The sequence below is a fragment of the Apodemus sylvaticus genome, chromosome 1 (genome assembly GCF_947179515.1).
Source record: "Apodemus sylvaticus chromosome 1, mApoSyl1.1, whole genome shotgun sequence".
Classification (NCBI taxonomy): domain Eukaryota; kingdom Metazoa; phylum Chordata; class Mammalia; order Rodentia; family Muridae; genus Apodemus; species Apodemus sylvaticus.
In genome coordinates this window covers 189871520-189882072 of record NC_067472.1, presented here as the reverse complement: position 1 = coordinate 189882072, position 10553 = coordinate 189871520, and the positions used below count along the sequence as shown (strand labels likewise).

General features: G+C 52.7%; 1 protein-coding gene across 1 annotated transcript in view; it reads left to right on the top strand.

Annotated features, from left to right (window-relative positions):
• Window positions 1–5170, top strand: part of Plaur (plasminogen activator, urokinase receptor) — a 14318-nt gene extending 9148 nt beyond the window's left edge. Inside the window, exons 4-7 of the mRNA XM_052169453.1 lie at window positions 1906–2061; window positions 2573–2707; window positions 3621–3767; window positions 4682–5170. Of these exons, the coding sequence (XP_052025413.1) occupies window positions 1906–2061; window positions 2573–2707; window positions 3621–3767; window positions 4682–4917 (674 nt within the window). The 3' untranslated portion in view covers window positions 4918–5170. The remainder of the gene's footprint in view (window positions 1–1905; window positions 2062–2572; window positions 2708–3620; window positions 3768–4681) is intronic.
• The last annotated feature ends 5383 nt before the right edge of the window (window positions 5171–10553 follow it).

Genomic DNA, 10553 nt, shown 5'->3' with positions numbered 1-10553 from the left:
GATTCTGGGCAGGGGCTCTACCACTGAGCTATGCCCCCAGCCCCTCACTGGGGGATTCAAGGCAGGGGCTCTACCACTGAGCCACGCCCCCAGCCCCTCACTGGGGGATTCTAGGTGGGGCTCTACCACTGAGCTATGCCCCCATCCCCTCACTGGGTGAGTCGAGGCAGGGGCTCTACCACTGAGCCACACCCCCAGCCCAGCTCCTTACTAGGGAATCCTCCCGTCTCAGTGTCCCAAGCGCTTTTCTCCACCAAGACTTGTTACATCACTGGTGAGACTTATGAATGAGTAATTAAGACATTTGGGAAAAGGGGCTAAGCAGACTCCTGCAGATCACATGACCCGTATTTAGAAGAGCATCCTGGGAAGAAGTATTCACAGTGGAACCCCCCCCAACCCCCTGCTCTTGGCACCCTCTTGGCAGGGGCTGGGACAAGCATCGTGGCTATGCTGGAAATTCCTGTTCTGAGATTTTATTTTGAGACCCAGTCTTTCTGTGTACTCCAGGCTCTCCTCAAATTTGCAATCTTCCAGCCGCATCCAGCAAAGTCCAGGGATTACTGGAATGTACCACCATGCCTGGAGGATGTTCTGCTTTTGGTTTTCGTGGAAGTCTGTGGAATGAGGCGGGCTGTGGGCCTTTTAGGCATTTTTCTTTGAATGAGATAGATGACTTGGCTCTGGATAGAATGATTCACCTAATTGCCTTGAGCCTGCCAGTGGTCTGCCTCAGCTCAGACACAGCTCCAATCTCCTGGGTCAGGAAGGAGAGGCTGTGCCAGGCTACGGGATGGTGTGAGCCAAAACCTGGGCAAGGGATGGCATGGTGTTGCCAGGGAAAAGTATCCCATCGAGTTGGCCTCAGTGAGACACTTTGAGCAAAACAACAAGATTACCGTGGATCCATCAAGGGAGGCTTTGACCTTTCCGGTCATCCATCAGTGGGTGATAATTTGTGATTCCAGGTAGACTGTCCCGGAAGTAAAGGCCAACCGAAGACTGAGCTGTTCCATGAGATAACTGGAGATAAAGAATTCCGGATTATAGTTAATATTCTGAGACCCTGTATCAGAAAAGGGGGAGGGGCAGCAAATTCAACTTAATAGTAGAGCCCCTGCCTAGAATCCCCCAGTGAGGGGCTGGGGGCGTGGCTCAGTGGTTGAGCCCCTGCCTAGAATCCCCCAGTGAGGGGCTGGGGGCGTGGCTCAGTGGTAGAGCCCCTGCCTAGAATCCCCCAGTGAGGGGCTGGGGGCGTGGCTCAGTGGTAGAGCCCCGCCTAGAATCCCCCAGTGAGGGGCTGGGGGCGTGGCTCAGTGGTAGAGCCCCGCCTAGAATCCCCCAGTGAGGGGCTGGGGGCGTGGCTCAGTGGTAGAGCCCCGCCTAGGAGAGGTGCTATTTAGGATGATGAAGAATGATGGAGGAGTTAGGAAAGACCAGAAACAAAGGAAGCGTGTTCTAGACAAAGACCACAGAATATCCGGAAGTCTGGTGCCGTCGGGGTCTATGTTCTAAGACTGTGGAGCCAGTACGGAAGAGAGCCTGGGAGGGGCTTGCAGATGAGGTGGGAGGACCCCAGTCCTCAGTGGGCCTTGAATGCCGTACTCGGGTGCTTGGCTGTTAATCTAACGATTGGGAGATATGGAAGGGTTTTGAGCAGAGGGAATTGGGCTAGATGCACTTTAAAGACTTCATTTTAGAACCAGCTGAGAGGAACTGAGGTGGAGACGGCAGTGGCTAGAACTGGAGGCTGGCTGGCATTGAGGGTACTGAAGGCTGGAGAGGACAGGATATGTTCTAGAAGGATTTGGGACAAGTAGCCTTGGTGATTGACCGCAAGGTTCAGAGGGGAGTTCTCTCTCTGTAAGACCTGGCCGGCCAACCCGCCGCTTCCTCTCTTCCTAGGAGTCCGAGGCCGGTCCTTTCCCCAGGGCCGTTACCTTGAGTGTGCGTCCTGCACCTCTCTGGACCAGAGCTGTGAGAGGGGCCGGGAGCAAAGCCTCCAATGCCGCTCTCCCGCGGAACACTGTATTGAAGTGGTGACCCTCCAGAACACCCAGAGTGAGTAAGCCCCACCCGCTGGCAAGTCCTCCTCTAGGCTGCACCAGGTAGAGATCTTCAAGAACCCGGAGCGAATTCACACATGCTCGGTGACCGGAAGTTCAGGGTCACTGGATCAGCTTGAGAGTGACCAGGAACCCAACTAGCTGCCTCGTGTCTTACACATTGCTTTCATTCTGAGGACTGCCTCAGGGCACAATATGGCCACCAGAGCTCCAGACTCGGTGTCCACATTCCAAGCAGAGGAGAAGGGGAGAGAAGGACCAAAAAAATTCCTTTGTTTCCTAAGGGTTTTCTTCCTAGAAATCGCAGAAACGCATATGGTTCTATTTCTCATTTGGGCCTCCTTTATCATATAACAAAGGAAAAAGGGAACATGAAGTCCTTTGGCTAGGGACGAAGTTACCATAAGTAACAAGGGCCTCTGGTAAAAGGGGGGGGGGTGCTCAAGGGGGCAGTTCAACAGCCAGCCCCTTACTGCCCTCTGCCCTCTGCCCTCTGCCCTCTGCAGGGAGCTTGAAGGATGAGGACTACACCAGAGGCTGTGGCAGTCTTCCCGGATGCCCAGGCACAGCAGGTTTCCATAGCAACCAGACTTTTCACTTCCTGAAGTGTTGCAACTTCACCCAATGCAATGGTGGCCCAGGTGAGGAACAGGAAGACTGGGGTGGACGGTATCGGCTCCTTCTACGACTCTCTGTCCTCGCTCTCTCCTAGGTCCTCTCCGTTCAGCCATCACCTTTATTCACTGATCCGTCACAGTCCTAAACTTATTGTTTAATATTAATTCATTTGAACCTAAACACCATCTCAGTACTCCAGAGGTGGAGGCTGGAGGTTCAGAGGTTCAAAGTTATCCTCCACACACACACACACACACACACACACACACACAAAAAAAAAAAAAAAAAAAAAAAAAAAAAACAGAGAAAAGCTAGGCGTGCTCGGGCAGTGCTGTTGATACCTGACTGTAGACCGGCTCTTTGTCCAACAGCACTTTCCACCGTAATAGACCTCGTTTGTAATGACAGCTAAAGAGATGGCCCAGCAGTTAAGCGCAGACGCCAGCTCTGGAGTCAATTCCAGTCACTCATGGTTGGGGGTGTGCGCGAGCATCTACAGTGTAGCTGTAGAGGTCGGAAGACAACTTTGAGGAGTCAGTTCTCTCTTTCCACCGTGTGGGGTCTTGGGGATGGAACTCAGATCATCAGACTTGGCTGCAAGCCCCTCGACCTGCCGAGCCAGACATTTCACTAGCTCTAGGATTACATTTAACGACAATTCATTTAAACCTTAGGAACCACAGGCAGCCAGTGCTACTACAGTGAACAACTCCATAAGTAACTTTTTAGAGAGTAGGGCCTGTTTGTTAGGGTCGAGCATCAGTCGCCTAGCTAGATGTGCGCGGTAGAGAACCGAACACCGGAAGGAAATGCAGTTCCGGGGCATGACCATCAGGTGGCGCCCTATGACCTCGGGCTGAGCGTGGGCATATGGATGGATGCATAGACCCAGTGCTGATCTTCTCCGTTCCCTGTCCGTTTTTTTTCATCTTTAAGTTCTGGATCTTCAGAGTTTACCACCGAATGGCTTCCAGTGTTACAGCTGTGAGGGGAACAACACCCTTGGGTGTTCCTCCGAAGAGACATCCCTCATTGACTGCCGGGGACCAATGACTCGGTGCTTGGAGGCTACAGGCTTAGATGGTGAGGCCCTGTGGGAGCTGGAAGGGGACCCACTGAGGCACAGAGCCCTGATCAGACTGACTGATAGTGAGCCAGACCTAGGCCGGGTGGATCTTCCTATGGTAAAGGCGACACTTTAGCCGGGGATGGCGGTGCACAGCTTTACTCCCAGCCCTTGGGAGGCAGAGGTAGGTGGATCTCTGAGTTTGAGGGCAGCCTGGTCTACACGGAGAAGCCCTGTCTGGTGGGTGGGGAGGAGGTGGTGTTTACCTACACAAAAGGACAAATTGCAGTAAGAGAGTTGGCTCTGTCGAGCCAATGAGAAAAATACACTTCATTACCGTTTATGTTTTTCTTCGAGACTGGGTCTTCTTCTGTCGCCCTGGCTGTCCCGGAACTCTCTTTGTAGACCAGGCTGGCCTCAAGCTGAGAGATCCACCTGCCTCTGCCTTCTCAGTGCTGGCATTAAAGGTGTGCGCCAACACGACTGGTCTCGTAAATAATGGTTTTGATGGGGGCGGAGTGGAGATGCCTGTGTTTTTCATCATGAAAAACTGCAAAGAGGACTCTGTCATTGTTTGCCGCGTGGCAACCCTCCTCCCGTCTGGCTCTAATAGCAGACAGCTGGTCCTCGGCTCTGCCTTCGTGTTCCGCCTGTTGCAGTATCACGTCCTGGGGTTTCTCTGGAAAAGTCTCTCTTGTACACTCAAAAGCTTGGAAAGCCAAATGGCATCTTAGTGTTACTATGAAACCCATCCTGGGGTGAGGCTGAGGCGCTGCCAGGGGTTCCTGGAACACACTTTGGGAAGCCCTGCTCACAACAGGGCATTGGAGGTGGGCTTTGGTGTCCACCGCCACCGGGGGACGCTGTCACTCCCCCCACTGCCCTCCCCTCCCCACCCCCAGAGTTCTCACTGACTTCTCTCTGTCCTCAGTGCTGGGAAACCAGAGTTACACCGTAAGAGGCTGCGCCACGGCTTCCTGGTGCCAAGGCTCCCACGCGGCCGACTCCTTCCTCCCGACGCACCTCAATGTCTCTGTCTCCTGCTGCGACGGCAGTGGCTGTAACCGCCTCCCAGGGGGCGCCCCCGCGCCAGGCCCTGCTCACCTCAGCCTCATCGCCTGCCTGCTCCTGACCCTCCGACTGTGGGGCGTCCTCCTCTGGACCTGAATCCTGAGCCGTCAGCCCTGGCTGGACCCAGGGACTGTGGACCGCCTCCCCCTCTCTCTGCTCCATCTTTGAGGATGCTCGTGCCGTTTCGTTGTCTTCTTTGGGCCTCGGTTTTTCTATGAACCAGAAGAGAAGTGGAACAAGGGCTGCGGGCAGCAGGGGGCCTCTTGGTTAAGTTAATATTGTTGCTGTAATTATTATTATTATTATCATTGTTATTTCTCTAATTTATTATATAAATATATATATAAAAGATTTTTGTACCTGTGAACAAGGCTGGGTTTTCCCACTGTCACGTTTAGCTTGGGACGATGACTGCTTTTTTGTTCGGTTTGGTTTTGAGATAGGATCTCACTATGTCGCCCTGGCTGCCCTGGAACTCACTCTATAGACCAGGCTAGCCTAAAACTCACAGAGATGCACCTGCCTCTACCTCCTCAGTGCTTTGATTAAAGGTGCGTACCCCCGAGCTGTCTTCTGGTTCACCTCACTGTTTTGAGCCAGGGTCGCTCACTGAACCCCAGGGCCCACCAGTTTGACTATGCTGTTTGTGAGGATGCCCCAGAGATCCCCCTGTCTCCCAAGAACTAGAACCACGGATGCACTAAGCCTGTCTTTTTTTTTAATGGATACTGGGGGTATGAACTCAGGTTCTCATATTTCTGGGGTAATACTGTACCAACACCACCATCTCCCCGCCTCCCAGACTATAACATTGCTGGTGCTTTCCAAGGGGGGGGGGGGAAAGCCAAGGCTTTTTTTTCCCATCATGCCCTGCAGCAGAGAGAACCAAAGATGACATCGAATGAGATGCTTCCTGGTTGAAATAGAAGATAGCGTCCATGGTGCCCTGCTAAAGACACTGAGGCTAAGGCTTCATCTCCCATGATGCCTTGCAGTGGGGCTCACGGGGTAGAAATGGCCACCTTACGGTGTCCTCCACAGATGTTGAGGTTAGGATCGCGTTTCTCATAAGGTCCTATCCTACAGTCTGTATTAGGCCTCAGTGTCGCAGGCTCCTGAGTTGGTCTTCCAGGATCTTTGGCTGCAAGAGATAAAATCGCTTTGTGCTGACTTAAGCAGAAACTGTTATTGGAAGTTAGAATCTAAGCAAAGTCCTGGGTCTCCTGGGGTTTGCTGAGGACAAGAAAGAACCTGTGTAAACCAGAAAAGGCTCGCTCCCTCCTGCAGATTCTGTCCCTCCCTACCGTCTCACACATGCGCACTCGTGCCTGCCCACACATGTGTACCTGCACACATGTGTGGGCAAGAGGGCAACCTCGGTTGTCACGCTCAGGCGGCACCCCCTGGGTTTGAGACAGTGGTTCCCACTGCTCCCTGGCCTGGAGTTCAGACTGCCTACTTCCAACTTCCCACAGAGTAGACAGAAACACCTTCTGTGGAGCTAAAGACTAAAACCACTCGCACTCCTTTCCCCAGGTTCTCACATTTTAGCTAAAGGATCCACCAGCTCTGCCCACAGCTCCCCTCTGCTTGGGGCCAGGGAAGGTCACCCCCTCCTGAAGTTCTCACGATCTACGGCCCGCTCACTGGGAAGCCAGGAAACAGACCCTGTGGGAGGGATCCTGCCACAACTAAGAAGGAGTAACTGGGGGGGGGGGGAGCCAAGAAAGTTCCCACCACTTGGAATGTTCCAGTTGGCAAGCAGGTCTGCTTCCACATAATCTGCGTGACTCATGTGGCCAAACCGGCACCCAACTTAAGATGGTTGAAAGGAAAAAAGCAAATTGATTTTTCTCATATAAAACGCAGTTGTGGAGCTAGGGAATTCCTGAGTTGATTAATTCAGTGTCCAAAATGGTCAATGTTTGGTCTACTTCATGATCTCAAGATGGCCGTCTTCATTCCAGGCACTGCACCCATGTTCAGAGGCAACAGCAGAGGGGCCATCTACTCACGTGACTTCTTTGCAAAAACATAGAAAACCTTCAATGTGCCTTAGACAAACCCTGCTTGGTGCTCCATTTACCTGAGCCATTTCCTGTTTCCTGCATCTTTGTTTGTTTGTAGACAGGGTTTCTCTGTAGACCAGGCTGGCCTCGAACTCAGAAATCCACCTGCTTCTGTCTCCCAAGTGCTGGGATTAAAGGAGTGCACCACCACTGCCAGCTCATTTCCTGCATCTTTGTGTCATCCGGTTATTGAAGGGGGCGGGCACTGTAGTGAGAAGATCATTGTTCTCAGAAGGGAGCAAAGGGTGGAGGTGGAACTGGGAAAACCAAGCAGCAAAACGATGTGGTGCTCCCATGCAAGCACTTCACGGCCATGCGAGCAGTTCACGGCGCACGGCTGGCCGGTTCCATCTGCATTTCTGGCACCCACGTGTGCTTGAGAAGGCAGTTTTCCACTGTAACCAGAGTCAGGACCTATGGTCCTCTCTGATGTAATTAGCATAGCCCCGCCCCCTAGCTAATTACTGTCTTAGTTATGTGACAACCCCGATCACTAAAGCAACATATGAAAGAAAGCCTTTAATTGGGCTTATGTTAGAGTCCATGATGGAGGAGCAGAGGCATGGCGACAGGAACAGATAAACACACGTTTGTCTGCAAGCCTGAGGCAGAGAGAATCAAGTGGGAATGAGGTCAGCCTTTTGAATCCTAGAAGCCTGCCTCCAGGGACACACCTCCTCCAAGAAGGCCACACCCCCAATCCTTCCCAAACAGTTCCATCAACTGCAGACCCAGTATTCGAGCATATGAACCTAAGGGGGCCGTGCTCATTCAAACCCCACAGGAACAGATACTGGTTTAGGATACAAATCCCAGGACCCAAGAGGTGGAGGCAGGATCTGGAATTTGAGGCTACAAAGTGAGACCCTTTGTGCGTTGAGACAGGGAGGAGGAGGAAGAGGAAAGGGTTAGGCTAAGAGTTCCTCCCTAGCACGCGTATGGATCAAATGCCTGTAACTCCAGCTCCAAGGGACCGGATGGCCTCCTCCTCTGACTTCCATGTACCAGAATACACACACACACACACACACACACTTCACATGAGAGAGAGAGAGACTTCCATGTACCAGAATACACACACACACACACACACACACTTCACATGAGAGAGACTTCCATGTACCAGAACACACACACACACACCTCACATGAAAGAGAGAGAGAGAGAGAGAGTGAGTGAGTGTATATGACCAGAACCCGCCCTCTGCCCTGTCACTTTGGCACGGCATGGCCACTCGTCTATCCTGAGAACTGACGGTTCCCCTCATCTCGAGAGATGGCTGGCAGACAGCCCTAGGGCTAGAATTACTAGTGAGGCCAGGCAGCGGGAAGAAAAGGTTGGTTGAACAAAGAAGTCTACTGAAGGAAACTCAAGGGAGAGATCCCCTTGGCCTCACTGAGTCGTGGGTGGGGCGGCGTGCGTGGAGGCCTCACTGGCCCTCAACTATGTAATAGAAGCTGACCTTGAACGCCTGAGCACTGAGATGACAGGTGTGTGCCACCCTGCCTGGTTTCTGGGGTGCTGGTGATCACACCAGGGCTTTGTGCTTTCTGGGTACACACTGCAGCCACTGAGCCTTGTCCACAGTCCAGTGGAATCATCGCTCTTCCACCGGCTGCGTTAGCTGAATTCTGTGTCACTTGAGCCAAAACCCTATGAAGGGAGTGCCTTGAAGGGACAGGACCCCTATCTCCTCGTGACCTGCCCTCCCTCGGAAGCTGCAGAGCTGGGAGATGAGAACCAGTCTCCCCCAGGCTGCCAAAGCCAGGAAAGGGGACACCAGAGACGGATGGACGGAGGCCCGCCTGCGAGCGTAACTGTGAAATACTCCCCTGTAGCGGTATGCTCCAGCTTGGATGTGTGCCAACACGTTCTGCACTGAAAGTGCATCCTGTGCCAGGGAGATAGACCAGTGAGGGAAGTGCTCGGTGTGCAAGCAGGAGGACCTGTGTTCGAGTCCCAGAACCTATGGAAAGAGCAGCCAGACACGGTGGCATGTGCCGGAAATTCCAGGACCTGGGAGACACAGACAGGAGGAAGGAAGCTCGGGGCTTGTTGAGCAGGCAGGCAGTCAAGTCTAGTTGGTGGCTATCAGGCAAATGAAAGAACGTGTCTCGAGGAAGGAAACAGCGGACACAGTTAGGAAGAACATTGGCTCGGGACACCCCAAGATCAAGTTCTCAGCACAAAGCAGGGTTTTTTTTTGTTTTGTTTTTTGTTTTTTTTTGTTGTTGTTGTTTTTGTTTTTTGCCCCAGAGGACAGGGAATAAGGAGACAACAAAGACAGGAGAGAGGATGAGAGAGAAGGGGGCGGGAACAAGGCAGAGAGAGGAGGGGAATTTCTCCCAGAGTGGGACAACAGAGAGAGGACACAGACACGGCCCGTGGACAAATGGCACTTTTTAAAGGTGGGGGGGACCATGTTAGGATGAAGTGTTTAATTTTAATTGGGCATGTTAATTAGGTGCGCCCAAGGGGGCTTTTGATTGCTGGAGCCTGGTGGTCAGTCTCAGAAGGAGGAAGAGTCCGGATAAGGGAACAGATCCTGGAGGCCAGGCAGAGAAGATGGGAGAGAAGGGCAAGGCCTCAGAGCCAGGCTGGCCATGCATGAGCTGACCAGAGTCCCTTCAGACACGCCTGAGAAGTGACACCTCAGGTTATCCTCCAGAAGACACATGCAGGTGCACGCGCGCACACACACACACACACACACACACACACACACATTAATCCCCTTGTAATCCATTAAAAGGATGGAAACCTAATCCAACTCCGGTGCTTAGAGGAGGGGCCGCGGGGGCTGCAGTGCATCAGTGACGTCATCAGGGTGGGTCCCTCGTGATTGAAACACTGGCAGCTGGGTGAGCAGAGAGACCAGGAGACACACGTGTGCTTTCTGTCTCCTGCCATGTGACACCCTGAGGACTCTCAACAAAAAGGCCAGCGGCAGATGCAGGCCCCGAGTGCTTGCCAAAACAAACCTTCCTTCAGAACTCATCCGATCTCTGTCACCAAGTTACTGGCAACAGACACCCGGTAAACAGACCCTGAACAAGAACTCCTGAAACAGACTCTCACCTCACCCGCGTCGCAGATGAGTGGCTTCATTCCCTCATCTAAGCGCTGAACTGAGAATTGGAAAGAAACACAGCTGGTCACAGCTGTGAAGCCACGGTAGAGAACTGAGGTCTGGAGAACAGAGAGGATGCTGGGAGCCATGGTCCTTGAAACAAGATGCTAGGCGTTTGGTCCTGCGGTGAGAAGGGATGCTGGGATATATGGTTCTGGGGACATGAGAGTTGATGAATTTGGGACTGAGGACAGAGAAGATGCTGGGAGCTAGGCAATGGACAGGAAGTGTGTCATGTGATGATGACCCTTGGTTGGCCTGGATATACAACAGTTTAGACGTGATGGAGAGAGGAAAAAAATAAAAAGCAGAGCTTTTCAGAATGGACATATGCTGACCCAGTTTACCTGCTGTCCCTGAGTCCTGGGAGAGGTAGAGGCCTCCCGCACCCTTCTTGGTCCTATGAGTCACAAGCCTGCTCCAGGCCTTCAGGTGGCCACAGGGGTGGGTTCAGGGGAACCCACGCCCAAGAGGGAAAAAAAGTACCAAAGTTTGGAGGGATGAGTCAGCCCCCTAGGACGAGGAACAGAAC